Here is a 23779-nt window from a genome sequence, read left to right as displayed (position 1 = left end):
TTTTAACTAGAGGAGATGTAACTCATACACAGTCTACTCACCCCAGAAAGGGAACCCATGATAGACCAAGTAAAGCTTTCAACAAAGCTCAATGACTTTTTTTAATCAGTGTTACTAATGGGAGTATGGATGAGGCGTTACTCACAAGCAGCTATGTCGCTGAGAGGCTCACTCCAATATGATGGCTCATGAAAGCTGTGCCCTGGAGCATGCTGCACAGTTTGCAGGCAGCTCGACAGTCTAAGACTCTTCTGCTTCCTATGGTTCGGCTGCCTAGAATCTCTTCCCCAACAGTTGCTTGCTACTCTTTATACGGCCCGAGAGTTGCCCTCCAGATTCCTGCAAGTTTCTGTTCTCACAGACATAACACCTTCAATTACCTCCTACATCTCAGGAGCCCTGGTCTCTGCCCTCCAAGGGTTGTATCAGTTGGAAGGAGAGTGCCATACAAGTGCTCAAGAATGACCTTGGATCAAGTACAGAAAGACTTAATCCTTGCCTGATGGCACACAGCAAGCCATCTTCTCCCTGTAGTGAGAAGGACACATGTGCTTTGACACATGGAATCCAGGGTCATAAGCTTCAACTACACAAAACTGGACTCCAGGGAGCATCAGTGACTCAGCAGACCATAGCCACCTTCAGGGAAGGGTCAAGGACCCACAGTAAAGGAGTTGATGACGGCACTGTAGAAAGGGCCCAGATTTAAGCATGAGGTCAGGTCAGGTCCTGGGTCAACTCCTATGTGATTTTAAGCAAGTATTCTCATTCCTCTAGGCCTGTCAAATAAAAAGAACAGTATCTCCCCCTCACCACCACAACCACTGCCAATATGGTGATAATCTCAGGAAACTGGGGCTTGCGGTGGGGGGGGGGGGTGAAAACATGGTGTCTGTGATGATCCAAAGCACTCCAGAATTTGGACAGTCATAATCTCCAGCCTCCAGTGATTATTTCAGTCAGTAAAAACTATGTAATGAGTACCTACTATGTAGACAATGCTGTATGTACTGCAAGGAAACTGTCCTTAACGGTTTCCTGTCTGTCTATAAGAGATGGCGTATAAACAGCAATGGCAGAGATAAGCCCATGGGATGGGCACTGGTTTTGTCTATGTCTCATGGATGAAATGACCAAACAGAGGGAGAGAGGAGGCAGGGAGCTTTCCCAAGATTTGAGCCAGTAAGTCTGGCTCTATACAATCCCTACTCAATGACATTAACTACCCAAAGCCACCTGGTCACAGCTTTGAGTACTGGAGTGAGGAAAGGAGGAAAGAAAAGAGAGGGAGTGAGGGAAGGGGAGAGAGAGAGAGAGAGAGAGAGAGAGAGAGAGAGAGAGAGAGAGAGATGCCAGGGGAGAATTGGGAGTGCCTATAGGAAGTCAGAAAGGAAATGTGGCAGTGATGAGCTAGAATACAGGGCCAGAGTTTAGGGAGAGCCATGCTCCTTAAAGTAGAGCTGAGCTGGGCCTGGGGTGGCCTGGCCCAGAAGGGAGCATATTAATACAGGAGGCACACATGGGAGAAGAGCTTGATGGTTTAGTAATTGCCTCTGATGGGGGTGTAGTGAGGCAGGGTACAATACATAGAAAACACTGAGGGATAACACACTTTAAAAGTATCAGCTGAGAAGGGTATGGCCACCCCCTGCAAATGCCCTTCCAAACTCATTAGTGTCTCAGGAGAAGCCTCAAAGAGGGTTCAGTTTCTTACTCCCAGGGCCACAACCAGAGTTCCTCTGCCAGCTATCGTGCCCCGACCCAGGCCCTGTGGGAAAATCCAGAAGATACATCCACAGGCCAACTGGTCACCAGCTGTCTCTAAGTTCAGACAGTCCACAGCCGGCCCAGAAAGGCTATGCTGCGTCTGACCCTGTCCCTCTCAGTCTGAACCTCTGGCCAGTGAGTTAGCCTTTCTGTCCAAATTAGATTTGGTGGGCTGGAGCTGCCAAGAAAAATCTCAGAGCATCCCTGCAAATGATAGAGCCAAGCCAGCCCCTTACACAACCCACTCTGAGAAAGGTACAGCTCACCCTGGCCCAGTTACTACACTGTTCACTCACTCTATCTGCCTAGTGGTTGATCAAAATGGCGGGGTCTGGGGCCTTGTATAGAGAACCAAACCAAAGGAAAACCAAGAGGGCTGGCCAAGAGAAAGGAAGGCTGAGGATTAGCCAACCCTTAACTTATCTGTAAGTAGAAATGTTTCATGTGTTGACATGATGGACAGAATTTGACCCAGAAAGGATGAAAGCATGGTGGGGGTTTGGGGGTGGGAGTGCTGTGTTAGCCTCAGACATCCAATGGCTTCCACTAATGGGGCCCTGTTCACATTAAAAAACAATCAGCTTCACGGGATCTGTGGAATTGTAGGCAGTAGGAGTAGCTCACCTATCAGAAGTGCTAGGATATGGGAGAGCAACAGGAACCCCAACCTTGGGTCCTAACTAAGGTTCTAAAATTCTGTGGAAATTTTCCCTGCATCAGCTGCAAAACCAATCAATTCAGCACGTATTCTGAAAATCCCACCAATTATTCTTCCTTCTTAGAACAGCACAAATGGGCCATTTGAGATGCAGCCCATATCTGCACTTAAACCTAAGAGACCATGATAGGGAGACAACCTTGACTCCACACTAACCCTTCAAGGCCAAGGCCAGTCCCACCCAGGGCAGCAGGAGTAGATGAGATGGAAACCAGCCCTTCCCCTTTGGCCTTAGGTATTTGTAGTACTCTGAGGAATGATCTTTTAGAGAAAAGAGCTGAAATAAAATTTCAGAATTAGAGGGAAAGGGTGGAATCACATTTTCTAGACATTGGGAAAAGATCTGGGGTCTCTGTCTTGGCTTTGATGGTGATACCCTCCCCATGTGCCACCAGGAACAATTCAGGGTTGTTTTTCAGGCCCTTTGACATGGAGTATGATTCCCTTACTTGCCCACAGACCCAAGAGCTAACATGAACACTGGACCTCAGTGCCCCCAGCACAGAAAGGGAAAGCTGGCCAGGCTTGCCTTGTCTCACCACATTTCCCCTCGGCGTCTAGTACACATTGTCCTTCCCCACCACTCAAATTTAGCTCTTCTTAGACAAGACCTGGGGCCTTTCAACTTAAGGGAAAGCTATGAGTAACAGTAGGTACCCAATAAAAATGGGCTCTTGCAAAGGGAATGGAGAAGCCAGTCTGTTTGGGAAGCCTGGCTTTGTGGAGAGATGTGGGGCTGATCCAAATAGCCTTTCTGTCGGTACTTCTGAGGGAGAAGAGAAGGTGTGGGGCAGCCAGAGAGAGAGAGAACACGCCAAACAGATCATTATGTGTTCTTGGAAACCAGTTTAATGGACTGGCTCAAAGCAGGGCTGGGAATGGGCTCTGAGGCCCTCAGTCAGGACGTGGCTGGGGCAGAGATCCACATTCAGTTCTACCCAGTGGAGATGCCTTATGGAAACTTTTGAAAGACTCTTTGAGACTCAGAAACACAAATATCACGTGTTTTCTCTCAGATGCAGAATTTAGACTTAAATATATCCATGAAAAGTCGAAGGGGGACTGTGATGGGAGAGGAACAGGGTGATAGGGGAAAGAAAGACAAAGACAAACCACATTTTCCTTCCTATGAAACCTAGGGTGTGTGTGTGTGTGTGTGTGTGTGTGTGTGTGTGTGTGTGTGTGTGTGTACGTGTCTGTGCAAGTGCACACACATGTAAAACAGGAAAGCAGAAGGTGAACCATTGATGGGCAGGATGGGGCCTGGCAAGGGGTGAGGAGTAGGGGTAGGGAGAATCTTGGGGTGGTGAAAATATAAGCCAAATACTACGATCCATATGTATGAAAATATCATAATGGAACTATTTTATGTACTAAAAATGTAAGAAAGGAAGAGAAGAAGAAAGGTTGATCCTGTTTTAGAACAGATTTCTTGTCCTCGCTCTGATTATTCTAGCCATCCTTCTCATCAATTTGGAAGCACTAGAAGGAAAATTAAAAGAACAAACTGCCTACTGTGTGCCAGGAACTAAGTCAGCACTTTTATTGTCCTAGGAATCATAGATTGCCCTTTGAAGAGGGCATCATGGAGGCCCGCACAGTCTAAGCAGCTGAGGCACTTTCCAAGCACAAAGACCTTCTCTTTATGAGGCCATTTTTGCCACACATCTCACCCCTGCCCTCAAGCCAAAATTCCCCTTGTTTTAACAGGATAAACATTCCCATGGCAGAGGAACACTGTGTTCCCCAGAGGAGATGCAAGCACGTCGTTCCTGCAGAGGCCATGTGGGCTTATGAAACCGAGTGCTGGGCTGAGGTCCTGGCCTGGAGCCTAGGGCTCGGCACCAGCTCTGCATACCTCAGCTAGGTCCCAATAAGGCAATGAGAGTGATAGGGAAGCTCAGGTTGGGAGCTAGGTCTGGTCCTGACATTGCAGCAAACTGCCAATACTCTGAGTCTCTGCTTTCTGTAGAAACCACAGTTAAAGGTGAATTTCTCTTGCCAGTACAGGTCATGCTGCAGTTGCATGAGAAAGTATTGCTGTCTGCTGCTCTGTACCTTGAATTTCTAGACCATTGTCTGCATACAGCAGGGTTTGGAGCAGAAAAGAAAGCACCTTTTTTGGAGAGTACTTCCCTTACATGACCATCAATCAAGATGCATATAAAAATTTTGATTGGCAGCATTTTCTTCTCTGTGGTATACAAAGTAATCAATATATATCTTATAGCTGATAGCATCTTAGAGTCAGTAAAATGTAAGGCTTTAAAAAAATCAATATTATTCTTCAACAAGACCATTAGTGGCTTTTGCATGGGTTTTTCCAGAACATCTTTAGTCCACCAAGATGGATGGATGGCTCTCATGTCTGGATATCTGTCTTCCTTGCTATTGTTTCAGTTGAAATTTTTATCAAGGGCCCAGAGATGCTGTATCAACTTTGGGCCACTAGAGGGGGAGAGAACATTGGGGGACAGATTCCTAGTCTCTGCTCTGAAGACTTCTGCTTTAGCCTGAGTCTTTCCAGTATGCCCCTCCACAACAGCACGTTCACCCCTCACTGGACCCCCACCTTCAGGGTCAGATCAGGGAGAGGACCCCATTCCACATGGACAATACTGCCGACGCAGGCTGGAATCTACGTCTGTAGAGCTACATCAAACTCGGCTCTATTTTAATGAGCTGATCTCGGGAGCACAAAAAGGTGCTAGTCATGGCCGGGGCTCTGTCTACTGTAAATGCAGAGCTGTGGAGGGGCCACCCTCTTCTTATGCCATTCAGAGACTCCCGAGACCCACAAGGATTTGTGGCACCTCCTGAGGAAAAGTATTCACTTTGCTGTCACATGGAGCCTTACTTAAAATCCCTTCCTCTGTCTTCTTTCTCTTCCTCTTTCCATCCCTCCTGCCCTCTTCCTTCCTTTCCTCTTTACACTTAGTGTTAATTGTTGAATTCTTACTATATGCCAAGAACTGTGCCAGGAGCAGAGACACGGAAGTGAGGAGAGCCAATCACTCTCTCTACGAATCCTGAGTTCTGGGAGATTTACACCAATAAGCTACAAGGGAAAGTACTGGTCCTCAGCAGTATATGTTTCTATATAAAACCTTACAAATCCCTGTGGGTCTCAGAGGTCTCCAACTGGCTTAAGAGAGTGGCCACCCACCAGGTGTGTATTTTCAGGAGGCAGAGCCTCCTTGTCATGACTCGGGCCTGTTTCCACTCCAAGGTGGATCTGGGAAGGCTTCTCTGACAAAGTAACTGAAACAACCCCACCAAGTGAAAAGTGAAGGACAGACCTTCCAAACCACAGGCCTGCCTTCACAGTGCCACCACAACAGAAGGAGCTCAACGCCATCCACTAGCTAACAGAAAGCCTGTGTGGAGCCCAGAGCCATGGGCCAGAGACGCCTGGGACAAAATGAGTCATGTGGGAATTCCTAACGCAGAGCCTTGCTTGTATATTAAAGATGTGAGTTTTGCTCTGAAGTCACCTGAAGTTGTTTGGAGGGAGGCGGGTCATAAGTTTGTTTGGTTGGTTGGATTTTGTTATTTAAGATGGTCTCTGGCTGGCCTGGTCTTGGTCATATAGCCCAAACTCAAGGTTGCAGGACTCCTCCTGCCTCAGCCTCCCATGCACTGGGATTGCGAGAATACATCACCATGCCCAGCTTCGTCAAGGGTTTTAAGTATAGAACTATCTTTGGTAGGCTGGCACTTTCTTATGAAACCAGTTTCTAGAATATAGTGATTGGAGAATCAAGAGAATAGCAGACACATTGGGTGGCAATGACCAGAGAACAACGAGGAGAACAAGCTGACAGTGACTGTCCTCATAAGGCTATTGTCTGGAGGACAGGATGACTCGGTTTGGAGAGTGACTGAGGAGGGATGTCTGACTCCAGGCTTTTCTGGGAGATGGCTTAAAATGAGAACTCTGTTCACGGAGGCACCTTTGAAGGAGAGTAGGATTTGGAAAAGCTGGGGTTTTGCTACACAAGCATGAGATGGGGGGAGATGGGGGAGAGAGGGTCAAGGGAATCCAAGAGGTAAATGACAAGCCATGACACCTAACTTGGTCACAAAGGAAAAGGATGACAACTGGCTGGTAGAGCCAGTGGGTCAGAGGCCTCTAGGAAGTCAACGAGCTGGGTCATAAGGGTCATTTGGGCAAAAGAGTTGAAAGCACAAGAGGTAGGCTCCAAAAGAGAAATCTACTTTTTGAGAGTTCATGTAGGAATGATTTCAAATCCATGCTTTGACTGTGGCAACTGGTGACTGGAAAAACTCCATGGAAAGAATTCCTGAAGATGAGAAGCCAGAGAAGGAGCAACAGGCATTGAATTAGTATCAGGAGGAAGATGCCTGGTTGAAGTACCTAACGCCTTAGCTGAGGCAGGGACCAGGAAGTCAGTAAGAGCAATGAGCAGCTAGAGAGGAGATGGTCAGTGTGAGCCACGTGGAGGACAGCGACTATGCACAAGGGGAGCGGTTGTCTGGAAGCAACTGCAGAGGGCGAGAACCCCTCTCGGTGGGAACAGGAAAGGAAATACCCAGGGAAAGGATGCTGATGCAAGGGAGAGACAGATCTTGATCCCTTCCAGAAGGGACCTGGACAATCCTTGAGTAGCAGCTGTGATGCTGAGTGTAAAAACATGGTAGCACACATGTCAGAGATCTGCAACAAAGAGACAACAAAGAGCAATGGGGGAAAAGCTAAATATTACTGAAAGGCAACTGTGCACAGGTTCAAAGCCACTCTTTACAGCAGAGTAAATAAAGACATGCATAAAGTGAAGGGGGACAAAAAAGAAGGGGTAGAATAATTGAATGGGAGAGAGGGATGAGATGCAGAGCGTTACCAGAGGCAGCCAGGTGAAACAAGAAATTAGGGGCCTCCAGCAAAGGGCGCTCCTGGAGCAAATCACAGAGCAAGCCCTGGCGCAAGTGAAGGAGGCAGGAGGCCCACATGGAAGAGAAAAGCCCCTCATCCTGGCTGTGCACAGCTTCCAATAGGACGTGCCAGGGTTTTGTGCCTCCGTGTCACTCTAAGGAAGGACAAGAAGAAAGACAAGAACAGTCCCAGGAGACATGGGATCAAGAAGGAGGACTAGAGACCGACTGAAGCAACATGGTTTCCCTAGCAACATAGCAAATGAGTTCTTTCTAGACCCCAATCAGTGCTGGATTCTGTGTGCATTTACCACAGTAAGAATAAGCTTCCAACTGACTACCGCATTGAGATAGCACAATGGACATGAATGCTGGAGAACAAAATATGTAAATGATAAAAAGGAAAGAGAGAGGAGAGAGAGAGGCTTTGCCTAGATTCAGGTAACTCTTTACAAGAAAGGGCTTTGCTCTGGACATGGAAGAATAGGAGTATTTTAAAGGTAACACTTGTGGATGGAGGATGTTAGCCTCAGGATCTTCTGGCAGCACCGGCTATAGGCACATGAAGTTCTACCTGGGTCTGGGGCTCTAGCTCAATTGGTAGCTCAATTGGTAGAGTGTTTTACTAGCATGCTCAAAACACTGGGTCATGACACTGGGTCATCTCACAACTCATAGGGTAGAAACAGAAAGATTAGAAGTCCAAGGCCATGCTTGGCCACATTCAAGACTAGTCTAGGTGACACGAGATTCTATCTCAAAATATATCTATATTCCATTTATTCACAGCTTACCCCTCCAGGTCAGATGCCATGCCTCCTCATGTGTTGGTCTGCCCTTAGCCAAGTCCCTTGTGCCCACCCTCATCTATCTGTTCTTTCCCATTCTCTCTGAACAGGCATTTGACAGATGAGTGACCACCCCCTGAAGGAGATGTCTGATAGCAACAGCAGCCCTCTCCTGCCAGAGCCTCTTGCCAGCAGATACAAACTGTACGAGTCAGAACTAAGCAGCCCTACCTGGCCTTCAAGCTCCCAGGATACGCACCCAGCCCTTCCTCTCCTGGAAATGCCTGAAGAAAAGGTGAGCCTGACCTGCCCGCTACCCGGTTAGGATGGGTCTTAAGTAGACATCAGAGAGCAAGGAGGTAAAAGATGATTTGAATCCCGGTACATTTCCATATGGATTTAAGGATTGTAGTTTCATATTTCTATAGAAAAAAATGATAACTTAGGTTTTGATTGGAATTATATCAAATCTGTAGATAAGTTTAAGGACTATTGTTATCATGATAAGACTAAGTTTTCCAATCCATGAACATGGGATATCTTTCCATTCATTTCGAGCTTTCTTTCAGTGATGTTCTGTACACATCTTTTTTTTAATTTATCTACAAATATGTTCTACTTTTTTATTCTATGATGAATAAAATTGCTTTAGTAATTTTAATTTTAGATTTTTTAATGCCAGGGTATGAAAATGAATTTGATCCTCTATTCTGTAGCTTTGCTAAGCTTATTCATACTTCTAATAAGACCTTTGCAGATGCCTTAAGAATTTTCTATAAAAGGACAGGCAAGTAGAGGTGCCCTCTATGCTTAACCTTTTTCTTTACGAACTGTTCCTTCTGTTCCCTTTCTTTGCCTGTTCGCTGTGCTAGATTACAGTGTTGAGTAGTCATGGCAAGAGTAGACATCCTTGTTTTGTACTTAAGCTTAGAGAGAGAGATTTCTGATCTTTCACTATTATATGTAACATCACTCATGGGTCTTTAGTAGATGTCCTTTATCAAGCTTAGAAATTTTTCATCTCTTCCTACTTTATTGAGAACCAGTCACATTTCAAATGTTCACTAACTGCTTGTCTTGTGAGCTAACATATTGAAAAGCATGGCTTTAAAGAAAGAAGCCTTGACCAAGAGGTCCACATGAGGTCTGGATGAACTGAGATGAGGGAGCTAATCCATCATTATATCCACTAACCTCCAATGGACTTAGCATTTACTTCAATTACAAATAATACATGCAGTGAGCCATAGCCGTATTAGTAGTACCTGAGATTTCTATCCAAGCTATCATGCACCAGATTTCCCAGGACTTGGACTTGGAAGTGAAGATTTGCAAGGAAGAAGTTCACTGGGGTATGCTTTGGGGAGCAACACTTACAGATGAGGAAGGGCAGCAGGACTCAGCAAAAGGAGAAACTGAACTGTGCAAATGGTCACAATCAAGGCCATAGTTGATTTTTGTGGTGGGCTTGGGATATGAGGTAGCTTCACAGAACTGTCCTGAGTTGAAGTGAGAAGGTCCCACATACCCACTCAATCACTTATTTTAAACTTTATAGCCATTAGATAGAATGTTTATCTGTGTACCATAATTATTTTAAATAATATAATCACTGCATTTCTATATAATTTTCTTTATTACTTACTTACTTTGTTTTATACATTTCCAAATATTTATTATGGAAAGAAGTCTATAGGCATCATTAAACTGCCAGGAGAAACCCCTTGTCACAAATCATTAAGAAAACCTATTGTGCAGAACCTGAAATAGTCCTGGGAAAGGCAGGTTCACATAGGGTACAGCCTTAGACAATAGGTGTGCAGCTCATCTTTTGTCTCATGATTCCATCTCTCTATCAAAAACCCTGACAGTGCCCTCTGTGCCCAAATGTTCCTACTCTAAAACAGACACATCATTTAAAGCCATGTTTAGCAGCACGTGCTTATGATCCCAGCACTCAGGAGACAGAGCGGGGAGCACTGAGAGCACAAGGCAGCTTGCCTGAGGCTTGCAGTGAGTTCAAGGGCAGCATGGGCTACAAATGAGTCCCTGTCTCAAAGAGAGAACCATACATGAAAGGCATACTATTTGATGTTTTCTCCTGTTTCTTCCATGAAGGATCTCCGATCATCTGATGAAGACAGCCACATAGTGAAAATTGAAAAACCCAATGAGAGGAACAAGAGGAGAGGAAGTGAGGTGCCCCGCAGGGCCTCTGCAGGCCGGGGAGGCTTCAGCCTCTTCCAAGCTCTGGGCTACCTCACTGGGGACATGAAGGAATGCAAGAACTGGCTGAAAGGTAAGCAAGTGTCCAAAGACGAGCAAGGGGCTCCCTCACTCTCTCAGGGCAAGGACCGACACAGTAAAGAGAAGCTGAGTTGACCCCAGGTGGGCATGTACCCAACAGCCTGTCGTTCCCTTTTATAACTAATACATTTCATTAGTTTTAGTCTTTTGCCAACCAATCGTCTCTGCGTGGAATTGATAGAGGGCAAACAAATTAGTAACGTTCAAGCCATTTCCCAAATAAGCTACATGGTCATTCCTCCGCTTGTTCCACAGCTATTTATTATGCCTGTTATGTGCCAAGAAGAGATCAGCATCACCCTCTCCAAGCTCCAGGGCTCTTTCCTCGTAACCTCTTTCTGAACTTGAATGCTTTAGCAAACACTGCCTTCTCCCCATCAGTCCCTGCTTGCCCCCCACCAGCGTGGTTGTCCTGGAAACCAAACTGGAGGAGGCAGAATGCATGTCCCTTCTCCTACACCTGGTTCCTTCTAGGCCCCAATTCAACAATGATTTTCACAGCTGGGCTCTAACAATTTCTTTTCCAACATCCCTTCTTGAAATGACTTTCTCTGCTGCTCAGCTACTAGCCCTCAACTGAGTCACACGGTACTACACAACGTGAGACTTTACTTCCCTCCCCACCTCTTCCCTTGGACCAATAAATTTCCCATGGAATGCTCCTGGGGCTCCTTGCCAACCAAGCCAATGGCTGGAACTGCTTTAAATTGGTCTCAGCATGGTCCCTCAGTCTGTATGGCAAAAACCTACCACCCACTGTAGACCAATTGCTGGGCCACTCAGAGCCTTGGGCTGAGTGCCAATACCCACTCCCAGCCCCTTCACTCTCCCACCCCAGGCCAGGCTGAATAAGGAGAAATACCCTGACTTGGGCATCCCTGTGCACCTCAGTTTCCATGCCAACCAGGAGTCTGATACACAGGCTGTACCCCACTGATGACTCTGTCTATCTCTTGCAGATAAGCCCCTGGTCCTCCAGTTCCTAGACTGGGTCCTGCGGGGAACAGCTCAAGTGGTATTTGTCAACAACCCCCTTAGTGGGCTCATCATCTTCATAGGGCTCCTGATCCAGAATCCCTGGTGGACAATTACTGGAGCATTGGGGACAGTGGTTTCGACCTTAGCTGCCCTTGCCTTAAGCCAGGACAGGTAAGTGCCCTCCATGGGCCTATTGTACGGTACATGGTATACAGGTGAAGTGTTTGCTTTAGTGGTGAGCCACCCTAACCTAGCAGCCACCTAAAGCCCTCTGTCTGGGCTACTTTTCTAATGCTGTCATAAAACACCATGACTAGAAGCATCTTGGGGAAGAAAGGGTTTATTTGTAGTCTACTATCTAGGAAAGTCAGGGCAGGAACCTGGAGGCAGGTGCCATGGAGGAACACTGCTTACTGGCATGCTCTCATGGCTTGTTCAGCCAGAGTTCTTATACCATCCAGGATCACCTGCCTAGTTCTGGCAGGGCCTCCAGTGAGCTGAGCCCTACAGGCCTACCGATAGCCCAGTCTTATAGAGGTATTTTCTAAAGTATAGTTCCCTTTTCTCAGGAAGTTTAACTTGCATAAAGTCAACAAACAAACAAACAAAAATAAACAAACTAACAAACAGATAGATAGATAGATAGATAGATAGATAGATAGATAGATAGATAGATAGATAGATAATCAAACAAACAGACAATCACAGCAGCAGCTCAAGTGTCAACTTCGAGCAGGTCACTGCAGATTGCTAAGGAATTACACTGCCCTAGCCCAGGACAGCAACAGCATCATGTTGAGCTTGGCTACGGAGCCTTCTAGAAATACACTTTCTGAAGGAGATATAAATGAATACTTAAGCTGTTGTCTCTCAGGGAGGTTCACAAACTGAATTTAGGAGGCAAGACTAATGAGCAATAACAAGAGCATATAAGAGAGATCTCCAAAAAGACTGACACCTCTGAATATTGGGAGGAGTAGAGAGATGCACATTTGTGGGGGGCGATGTGTGTGGAAAACCTATTGAATTTTGCCTGTTGGTTTTGGAACCTACAACTTTGCTGAAAGTGTTTATCAGATCCAAGTTTTTCTTGTTTTGTATAATGTGACCACAGTTTTGACATAAGTAGTCCTTATTGTATTGAAGTTTGTTTTTCTATTCCTAGAATCTACAAAAGTTTTTACATGAAGAGAGGTATTGGATTTTTGTCAAAGGCCTCTCCTTCAGCTATTAAAATTATGATGTGATTTCTAACCTTAAATCTATATATTATATTACCTTTCTTGATTTACATATTTTGAACTATCCTTGCATAGTTGCAGTGAAACCAAATTAGTCATAGTGTATGCTCTTCTCAACATATTTTGAATTCAGTTTGAAAGTACTGCATTGGTAGTTCTTATATGCATGTTCATTGGGGTAGAAGCTGTTCTTGTTATTTTATCAAGTTTTGGTATAAGGGCAATGCTGGCTTCATAGAATGAGTCTGGTAATGTTCTTTCCCTTGCTATTTTAGGAAATGTTTTGAAGAGCATCTGTGTTCGCTCTTTTTACTTTAAGATAATTCAGTAATAAATCTTTTATGTCTGTTACCTTACTCATACAACCTTTTCCAGTTTCATCATTTACTTGTGAATTTCATTTCCCTTAACAGCTGAATGATATGCCATTCTGTAAATGCACCACATTTTTGTTTCATCCGTTGACCCCTTGATGGATATCTAAGCTGTTTCTACCTCCAAGCACTTGTGAATAGAGTAGCAATGAGTGTGGATGAGCAAGTATCTCTCTATTAGAACACAGAGTCTTTTGCACATATTCCCAGAAATGGCATAGCTGGGTTCTATGGTAGATCTACTCCCAGCTCTTTAAGGGACCTTCATGATAATTGGCATGGCGTCTATGCTGTTGTGACACCTACCAGCAGTGACTAAGGGCTTTCCTCTCCCCGCATCCTCGCCAGCAGCTCTTATCTCTTGTTTTTTTGGTTTTTTTTTTTTTTCTTTTTTTGGTCACTTGCCTTCTTAAGCTTAGCTCTTCTCACTGGGGTGAGATGAAATCTCAAAGCAGTTCTAATCTGCAAGTCCCTGCTGCAGAAGAGGGTCAAACACTTTTTAAACGTATTTCTTAGCCTCTTGCATGTCTTCTTTGGAGAACTCCCGGTTCAGATTTAAAGCCCCCTTTCATTGGAGTGTTTTCCTGATCCTTTGTGGCTTTGGATCTATGTATAGTCTGGCTGTTAGTCCTCTATAAGACAGAGAACTGGCAAAGGTTTTCTTCACTCTGTGGGCTTCCTTTTCACCAGACTGGCTGTTTCTTATGCTACATAGAAGCTTTCATAGTCATGAGGCTCATTTGTCAATACTTTTTCTAAATCTACTGAAAATAGATTGTTTTTTCGTACAACATATTCTGATTAGAGTTTCCCTCCCCTTACTCTTCCCAGTTCCTCCCCCTCAGCCTCTCCCACCCAGATCCACAGACATCTAAGGAATAATAATAATAATAATAATAATAATAATAATAATAATATGACCATAAAGAACAAACAAACAACTAGAATAGGACAAATGACCAAACACGAGAAAAGAGCCAAAAAATGCACAAGAAATGCTTATAGACACAGAGACGCACAGGAATACCATTGTTTATGCTAATTCCTAAGCAAATGGAGTCCTATTCAGAAAGTCCTCGATCCACCCAGGTCTGGACTTTCATTAGGAGACTCTTTATTATTGTCCCAATCTCAACTCTTGTTATGGGTCTGTGTCAATTTTTATGACCTCTTGATTTAATTTTAGGGAGTCGTGTATATAGGGATGTATCCATTTCTTCCAGATTTTCCAGGGTCTTTTTCTTTTCTCCCTTTTTGGTTAGATTAGCTAGGAGCTTATCAATCTTGTTTTACCAAAGGACAAACTCTTTGGTTGAGTCTAGGCTTTTGTTTTTAGTTCCCATTTCACTAGTCTTTAGGAGTTCTTGCCATCTCCTGGTCTAGGTTTGGCCTGCCCTTGTTTATCTAGGTCCCTGAGGTGCATCATGGGTTGCTTACTTGGGAGAGCTCTGATTTTTTAAATATCAATGCTCATAGCCATAAACTTTCCTCTTAGACCACCTTAGCAGTACTACAGGAGTTCTGATAAGCTCCTCCTTCATTCTCATTTGATTCTAGGATTTTTTTAATTCCTCTCTGGTTTCTTCAGCGACCTATTGCTCATTCCAGAATTTATACTTCAATCTCCAAGTTTTGTGTAATTTCTTTTTTTAAGGTGTGCTCTCTCTCTCTCTCTCTCTCTCTCTCTCTCTCTCTCTCTCTCTGTGTGTGTGTGTGTGTGTGTGTGTGTGTGTGTGTGTGTGTGTGTACATGAGTCCCAAGTACCTGCAGAAACCTGAAATATTGGAACCCACAGAGCTGAAATCACAGGTGGTTGTGAGCCACTCAATGTGGATGCTTGGAATCGAACTCGGGTCCTGTGAAGAAGAACATTGCTCGTCACCACTAAGTCATCTCTCTAGCCCCCAGTGCGTCATTTCTGTGACTTCTTTTTACTGGTTTATTTTATTCTACTGTGGTCTGCTAAGATGCAAGAAATTATTTTAATTCCTTTATATTCTTTTTTAATTAATTTATTTTATATTCCAGGCACAGTTTCCCCTCCCTCCTCTCTTCCCAGTCCCTCTCCACAACTCCCTCTATTCCCACCCACCCCCCAGTCCACTCCTCAGTTTCTGTTCAGGAAAGGGCAGGTCTCCCATGAGTATCAACTAAACACGACATATCAAGTTGCAATGAGACTAAGCACCTCCCCATGTATTAAGGCTGGGCAAGATGACCCAGTGTGAGGAGTAGGGTCCCAAAAGCCAGTAAAAGAGTCGGAGACAACCCCTGTTCCCACTGTTAGGTGTCCCACAAGAGGATCCAAGCTACACAACTGTAACATATATGCAGAGTGCCTAAGCCAGTCCCATGCAGGCTCCCTGGTTGTTAGTTCAGTCTCTGTGAGCCCCTATGAGCCTAGGTTAGTTGATTCTGTGAGTTTTCTTGTGGTGTCTGTGACCCCTCTGACTCCTACAGTCCTTTCTTTCCCTCCTCTGCAGGACTCCCCAAGCTCTGCCTAATGTTTGGCTGTGGGTCTGTATCTGTTTCCATTAGTTTCTAGGTGAAGCCTCTCTGATGATAATTGGCATCAATCTATGTGTATAGCAGAATATCGTTAAGCATCATTAATTGACTTTTTTCCCTCCAGTCGTATTTGGTTCTATTCTAGGTCTCTGGGTCATCCAGCCTGTGGGTCCTGGTGCTCAGGCAGTGTCAGGGGTGGACTTACTCTCCTGGCATGGGTTTTAGTCTAGACTGGTCCTTGGGTGGCCACTCCCTCAATCTCTAGGACACCCTTACCCCAACACATCCCATAAGCAGGATACACTGTAGGTCAAAGGTTATGTGGCTGGGTTGGTTTCCCATTCCCTCCACTGGAAGTCTTGCCTGGTCACAGGAGATGGCCAGTTCAGGCTACATATCCATATCCACTATTGCTAGGAGTCTTATCTGGGGTCATCCTTGTAGATTCCTGGGAGATTCCCTTGTACGAGGTTTTTGCCTGATCCTGAAATGCCCCCCCTTTCCAGTAGTCTCTTTCAGTACTCTACCCCTCCACCCACCACCCAACCTGATTGTGCCTATTACCATCCCCACCCGCCCACAGTCCACTCATGAAATCTCTTCCATAAGGATATAAGAGCATAATAAAAGTCTACCATAAGATTCTAAAAATATGTAGAATTATAAACTCTTGCCTTGTTAACAAACATAGAAATAGCCACCAGCTAGTACTTTTGTACCACGTGTAATACTTCAGTGTTGTATAAATGCTGATTATGTATCACACTATCCTATGCCCATATTACATCAACTCATTTCACCCTGTAGGTATACTACCGTTCCTCCCAATGAGGAAACCAAGGCACAGAGGCAGTTATCCAAGGTCAACCTGCTGCTAGCACCTAGCTTAATGCCCAGGCAGTGTTGCAGAATCCTAACTTTGAACCACCATCCCATACTCCCAGGCAGGGCATGTGCCCTCTGCTTGGGACAATCATAAAATGCTAAAACTTACTCCTTCATAAGGGTCCACCTATCACCAAGTCCCTTCAATTACAGACATGCTCTACATGGTCCTTGAAAATCCATCTCCTTTTATAGCTACCCCACACTTCCAGCTCTGCTTCCTAGAGTACCTGGGGTTTACCTCTGCTACAGACTTTTCAGTGTTTGAAAACAACCCAAGCCCTCAGACAGAAACAGGTTTGACTCCTGGGTCCTCACCGTCCGGCCACAGCTGCTGTGAATACCTGAGCTTCAGTGTGGCTTTCTGCTGGTGTTCAGCTCCATCACTCCTGGGTATTCCAGGGACAGCCACACTCAAAACCCTGCCTTTACAGGGAGGCCCAGCACCAGAAGCAAAGCGAAAAGGAAAAGGAGCAGGAAGAAAAGCTAAACCCATTGTCAATGATCAGCCATCTGAAAGGCCAAGGGGAGAGACAGACAGACAGACAGACAGACAGACAGATACACACACACACACACACACACACACACACACACACACACACACACTGTCAGCCACAGGCTCTTGATGGCACAGCCTGAGAGAGAGGATCATTAAGGCCTCAACCCACAGGCAAGACCAGATGCCTCAGTGCTGTGATGGCCGGTGTGGTATGGGTCCCGGAGAAAAGATGCCTGCCTGCACATAGCAAGTGGTTGAACACAAATCTGGGGACCTCGAAGTCCAAGCTCACCCTCTCTACTACTCTTGACAACCAGCAAATTGTCTTCCCTGTCTTGAAAAATCGATTCCATTTTGCTTTTACTCTGAGGGAGAGAGGGGTGGACAGGCTTCCTCTTTGGTTACACAGCAGCCTGTAGGTACCTGAGAATTACAAGAGAGAGGCAGGTGCTCGTGCTCGGTAAATTTCCACTGTCCACCTGACTGCCCTTTGTCTCGGGTGCCTGCTGCAGCAGGGAGCAACAGGGAGCAGCAGGGAGCAGCAGGGAGCAGCAGGGAGCAGCAGCAGTGTGCAGCTCACAAGCTAAAATACGGACCCCTGCGACGGAGGAGCTTCATTCCAAACTCAGGCTCTTTTCAAGGACTCTGTCCCCTCATTCCTCTCCTTCCTGACTGCTTAGGCTTACAACCTGTGTTCCCAGGTAGGAAGGTGGAAGTTGGACTCTGCGATCCACATTCCTCGGGTGATGCCCTGTCATTGGACATCTGCTGACACTTCCAGCCCATATCTCTGGGTCCTTGGAAATAAGACTGGACGCCGGCCCCACCCCCACCATTCCTTCCTTACCCTTGTAACAAAGTTCAGTTATTAAAGGCCACTCATTAGGAAACAAGAGATTCCGACATTTGAAAGTTCTCTGCGAGTCAAACACTACTCCATACAGAAACGATGTGTTCTAAAATCAAATCCTATTGACGATAACAAAGTTCTGAGAAGGGTAAAGCAGCTGCCTCCCCACATCTACAGTGGGTGATCTATGAATCCAGTAGAAACCAACTGTTGCGTGTGATATTCACTGGCAGCCAGGGAAGCACACTGGCTTGTCACAGGATACCCTGTGGAGAAGCCAGGCTGGGTTTACTGTTTAAAGCTCCCCAGGGTTCCAATGCAAACTTTGAGAATCACTAGGCAATCAGTACATAGTTATTAAGCACCTGCTGTATGCTCAGCCACAGAGGGATCTTAGAGTCACTTGACCTGTTACAGAAAAGAACCACAGTATCTTTTGTCTTCTTTTCCCTTTTATTGAAAATAGATTTTTTTTCTCACATACTATCCTTATTAGGGTCTCCCCTCCCTCTACTCCTTCCTCCCAGTTCTCCCCACCTCCACTCCCATCCTGATCCACTCCTTTTCTGCTTCTCATTAGAAAGCAGGCTCCTAGGAGATAATAATAAACAAAATATAAGACACAACAAAAACTAACCCATCCGAATGGGACAAAACCAGCAGAAGGAAAGAGTCCAAGAAAAGACGTAAGAATCAAAGACCCGCTCATTCACACTCAGGAATCAGACCCGCTCATTCACACTCAGGAATCAGACCCGCTCATTCACACTCAGGAATCAGACCCGCTCATTCACACTCAGGAATCAGACCCGCTCATTCACACTCAGGAATCAGACCCCTCATTCACACTCAGGAATCAGACCCGCTCATTCACACTCAGGAATCAGACCCGCTCATTCACACTCAGGAATCAGACCCGTTCATTCACACTCAGGAATCAGACCCGTTCATTCACACTCAGGAATCAGACCCGCTCATTCACACTCAGGAATCAGACCCGCTCATTCACACACTCAGGAATCAGACCCGCTCATTCACACACTCAGGAATCAGACCCGCTCATTCACACTCAGGAATCAGACCCGCTCATTCACACTCAGGAATCAGACCCACGCATTCGCACACTCAGGAATCACATAGAAACACTAATGGGAAGCCATAATATATGCACAGAGGACTGGTGCAGTCCTGTGTGGGCCCTGTACATGCTGCCTCAGTTTCTATGAGTTCATATGAGCTTTGCTCATGTTGATTTAAAGGGCCTTGTTCTCGTAGTGTCCTCCAACCCTTCTGGCTCTTATATTCTTTATGCCTCCTCTTCTGCAAGGTTCCCTGAGCTGTGAGGGAGCAGGAGATAATGGAAACATCCCCTTTAGAGCTCAGTGTTCCAGTGTCTCTCACTCTCTGCATATTGTCTGGCTGTGAGTCTCTGTATTTTTTACCATCTGCTGCAGGAGGAAGCGTCTCTGATGATGGCTGAGCAAGACACTGATCTATGAGTATAGCAGAATGTCATTAGGAGTCCTTGATTGCTCTATATTTTGTTTTTTAGAACAGTAGAATTTGGTTTTACCCTAGTCTCTGGGCTATCTAGTACCATGTTCTTGGTCACCCAGTCAGTGTCAGGTATGGGTTCCATCTTGTGGAATGGGCCATAAGCCCAATCAGATATTTGTTGGTTTCTTTCACAAACTTTGTAACACCATTGCCCTACCATATCTTGCAGGCAGGATACCATTGTAGATCAAAGGGTTTGTGGCTGGGTTGGTATTTATGCTTCCTTTTGGTAGTGTGCTGAGTTCTTTCCTGTACCAAAGACACTAAAACATGGCAGTGAAGGCTCTAGGTAGACACCAGCTCAACTTCTCCATGGTCAATGGGTTGTGTAGGTGTCGTCTTCAGCAATGGGGACTTGCTGTCAGTTTGTGGAGAGCAACCTATAGTCTTGGCAACAAGCCTGGGTTGTTTGAGGATTCCCATGGGACTCCTTTGGCCACCAGTTCCACTAGTTATAACCCAATCCCAGTACTGGAAGCTTCATTTGGTGACAAGAAATGGCTAGGTGGGGCTCTGCTCCACCATTATTTGATAATTTCATTTAGATCACCTTCATGTATGTATTTATTTTAGGAAGCTTCTACCATATTAGGTTTCTGTATTACCCCTCTAATGGCCCTTAATTTTAGCCGTCTCTCCCCTTATTGTCTCCCTCTCCCTTCCACCTCCTGACTTGATCCTCCAGTTTCATCACCCCTTCACCTATAAATAACTAGATATTCTCTGTCCCTTCTCTATGGAGATCTGTCTATCCCACCTAGTCCCTTACTCTCTACCTAACCTCTGTGGCTCTATGGACTACAGTTTGGTTATTGACTTAACAGCTAATATCCACCTATAAGCAAACACATACCATATTTGTCTTTCTGGGTCTGGGATACTTTGCTCAGGATGATTTTTTTTTTTTTTTAGTTCCACCAATTTACCTGCAAATTTCATCACTTCAGTTTTTAATGGCTGAATAATACTCCATTGTGTAAATGTACCACATTTTCTTTATCCATTCTTCTGTTGAGAGACATCTAGGTTGTTTCTAATTTCTGGATATTATGAATAGAATAGCAATGAACATGGGTGAGCAAGTGTCTCTGTGGTAGGATGAAGCATCCTTTAGAAATATGTCCAAGAGTAGTATAGCTGGACCTTAAGGTAGAACAATTCTCATCTTCCTACAGAATTACCACACTGATTTTAGTAGGGTTGTACAAGTTAGCACTCCCACCAGCAATGAATGAGTGTTCCCTTTACTCCACACCTTCAGCATCTTGAGCTGTCACTAGAACTACAGAATTATTTTAATTGTCTGGACATATTTGTTTTATATGTGTGAGTGTTTTGCCTGTATGTATCTGTATGAACCACATGTGTGCCTTTGGAGTTCAGAAGAGGGTATTGGATCCCATGGAATAGGAATTAGAGATAGCTGTGAACACTGTGTGGGTGCTGGAAACCAAACCCGGGTCTTCTGCAAGAGCAACAAATGCTCTTAACTACTGAGCCATCTTTCCAGCACCCTAGGACTATAGAATTTTAAAGCTGGAAGGTCATTAGCAAGGGCAAGCTCCCTCAAACGGGACAAGTCAATGTCTTGATGAAAGGCCTTAGACTAGGAGTCAATTTCAAAGGCTCTATACAGACAGTCATTTATCAAATCATCCATGAGAATAGTCTAGAATATTTGTATTTCCAGAACATTCCTAGGATTTCCAAGAGTTTTTAGAAATACCTGGGTGCCTTATATCCCACTGGAAATACACTAGGAAAGAGGTGTATTTTGGCCCCCTCAAAGTTTCTCCTCTCAAAGTAAAAGCCATGTGTTCCCAAGAAGTGTTCATGTCCAGCACTGTGTTAGGGGCTTCACCTGACTGCATGTTGGACGCTGGATGCCTGGTAGGTGATGGAGTGAGGAACTGTTTGTTCCAGGTTATGACTTCCCTCGTTCTCGCTCACGCTGGAGAGCACAGCCATCCTTCTGTTCCCCTTCATTACCCACTGGCCTGGTCTTGGCCCTGAGTCCTGGATTTTGCATTGTCTGCCCACATTCCAGTAATCTGCATTCTGTTGACTTTGCAGCTGTTACAAACCATCCCCGTTGGGGTTGGCCAGGTCTACGGCTGTGACAACCCCTGGACAGGCGGCATGGTCCTGGTGGCTCTGTTTATCTCCTCACCACTCATTTGCTTGCATGCAGCCATAGGGTCAATTGTGGGGCTGCTGGCAGGTAAGACAGAACCCCAGCTCTGTAGGGTTGTCTTTAGGAAGATTATCCGCATCTCATTTCTCCTTAGCACACAGCAACCATTCCAGACTTGTCTTCACTAGAGTTTAGACACTGTCACGGGGAGGGAATCTATTTTTCTCTTCCTTGAGCCTCCTCCAAAGAGAGCAGATTGAAGTAACAGAACATGTGGAGAAATGCGAAGGCCCTTAGTATAGAGCCCAGCAGTTGAGGGAGGTGGAGGAGGGAAGCAGTAATGGCCCAAGCTGGGGTACACGTGGTCCAGCACTTGGAAGTTTTGAACAAGCTAAAAGGAAAGCTTTCCTAAAATTGGATTGGCATTTCTAAAGTGTAATTTCATATTCCTACACATATGTATATGTATGTACACACATTTATATATGGATATGCTCTTTCCCACAATAGAGTCAGAAAATAGGGTAGGGGACCCTGGGAGGACAGGACTATTTTTGAATTATTCTAATGTTTTGCAAAGACCTTTGGGGACAGAACTTTCCAAAAAGAATTGTAGTTGGAAATAATTTTAAATTCATCAAAACTGCAAAGCGATAATGCAAGAGGCATTAATTCTTTACCCAGACTTACCTACTGTTGACACCTGCCCCCGAGGCACTGACATGCCTTTCCATATCCATCTATGTGTGTCTGCACTTACTTCTTCTGAACCCTCTAAAACAGAATTGAAATTGTTGACAATGCAGCTGCGTGGGCTGAAGGAGGGTGCTTATGTCCTCTCCTAGGCTTTTCCTTATCCCAGGTATCATCACACACACACACACACACACACACACACACACACACACACACACACACACACACAACGTATACATGCTTACATATACACACACGTATATGTACATATCCATACACACACACACAGGCCCGCTTACACACACCACTGTGTGAATCCAGGACTTCCTCACTGTTTGATTTCCTATGATCATGTGCTATTTTCAGAGGCCCCTTTGATAGGCAGAGCTGTAGTTATTTGGTGAACGACAGGACAAAGAACACCATGAGGCCTGGCAGCAGCCATAGGAAGGCTTTTCTTCTGTGGTCCAAAATTACCCAGGAATACCACACCTTCTTTCCTAGCACTGACTGTGGCCACACCCTTTGAGACAATCTACATGGGCCTTTGGAGCTACAACTGTGTCCTCTCCTGCATTGCCATTGGAGGCATGTTCTACGCCCTCACCTGGCAGACACACCTGCTGGCACTTGTCTGTGGTAGGTTTTTAAGAACCTGACAACCAAGCTCCCTTGGCTGGTCTTTTAATAATTGTGTGCCTGTGCTAATTCATCATTAAAATTGATGGGGGCAAGATGAGAATGGACTATTGAGTCTGTGAAAAGCCAGGACAAGAGTTGGGAGAGGGTCAAAGGCTATGGAAGCTCTAACGTCTGGTCTCAGAGAAGGCATAGACATGGGAGAAATAGTTAAAAAGTAAAGAAGAGCATTGGGTAAATGCTGGTGTTGGACACCAAGGCTGTAGCAAAGCCAGTTTCAGGTCTGGGGCATCCTGTTTTGCTAGGCAGTGGCTGAAGGAAAGAGACAGGCTCTGGGAAGCTTACTCTGCTGGTCTTATTCCTCTGCAGCCCTGTTCTGTGCATACATGGGAGCAGCCCTCTCCAATATGATGGCAGTGGTAAGTCTGGGCTCTCTGAACACCAGCCTAAGGTCTTCCTCCCCATCAGAACTTCCAGGCACCTGGGGTCTTATAGGAGAAGACTGGGGAATGATGTAGGGGTAATAGAATCTGGTTCTTTACCTAGTGTGTATGCGTCAAGGTTTATCCATGATTCATCCAAATAACTTTTCACATGTAGTTCTAAGGTGTGTGTATGTGTGTGTGTGTGTGTGTGTGTGTGTGTGTGTGTGTGTGTGTGTGTTGAAAGAGCAGTGGAGAACACAGACAGACAGCACTCTAAGGCTGGGACTAAAAACCATTCAGGCCCAGCATTAAAAGATTCTGAATATGCCCAAAGAGAGCAACACCTCAACTTCCTTGACCAGCTCCTCTGCCACTCTGAACCCAGGAGCACTAACTAACGCCTTCATGTGGCAGGAGGCAGCGTTCCCCATCCGCAGTTCCTGTTACCGCCCTCTCCCCAGGTTTCTGGCCCGACACACGAGCCTGGAAACAGTCTTCCGTCTCTTGTTTCAATTTG

The 23779-nt window shown here is 45.4% G+C and overlaps 1 protein-coding gene across 1 annotated transcript in view; it reads left to right on the top strand.

The window, feature by feature from the left end:
* Window positions 1–8311: 8311 nt before the first annotated feature.
* Window positions 8312–23779, top strand: part of Slc14a2 (solute carrier family 14 member 2) — a 56963-nt gene continuing 41495 nt past the window's right edge. The window contains exons 1-3 of the mRNA XM_036204497.1: window positions 8312–8461; window positions 10285–10465; window positions 11433–11622. Coding sequence (XP_036060390.1) covers window positions 8312–8461; window positions 10285–10465; window positions 11433–11622 — 521 coding nt within the window. The remainder of the gene's footprint in view (window positions 8462–10284; window positions 10466–11432; window positions 11623–23779) is intronic.

The sequence above is a fragment of the Onychomys torridus genome, chromosome 13, assembly GCF_903995425.1.
Source record: "Onychomys torridus chromosome 13, mOncTor1.1, whole genome shotgun sequence".
In the NCBI taxonomy this organism is placed as follows: domain Eukaryota; kingdom Metazoa; phylum Chordata; class Mammalia; order Rodentia; family Cricetidae; genus Onychomys; species Onychomys torridus.
The sequence above is the reverse complement of the archived record's forward strand: the minus strand, read 5'-3'. Positions and strand labels throughout refer to the sequence as shown.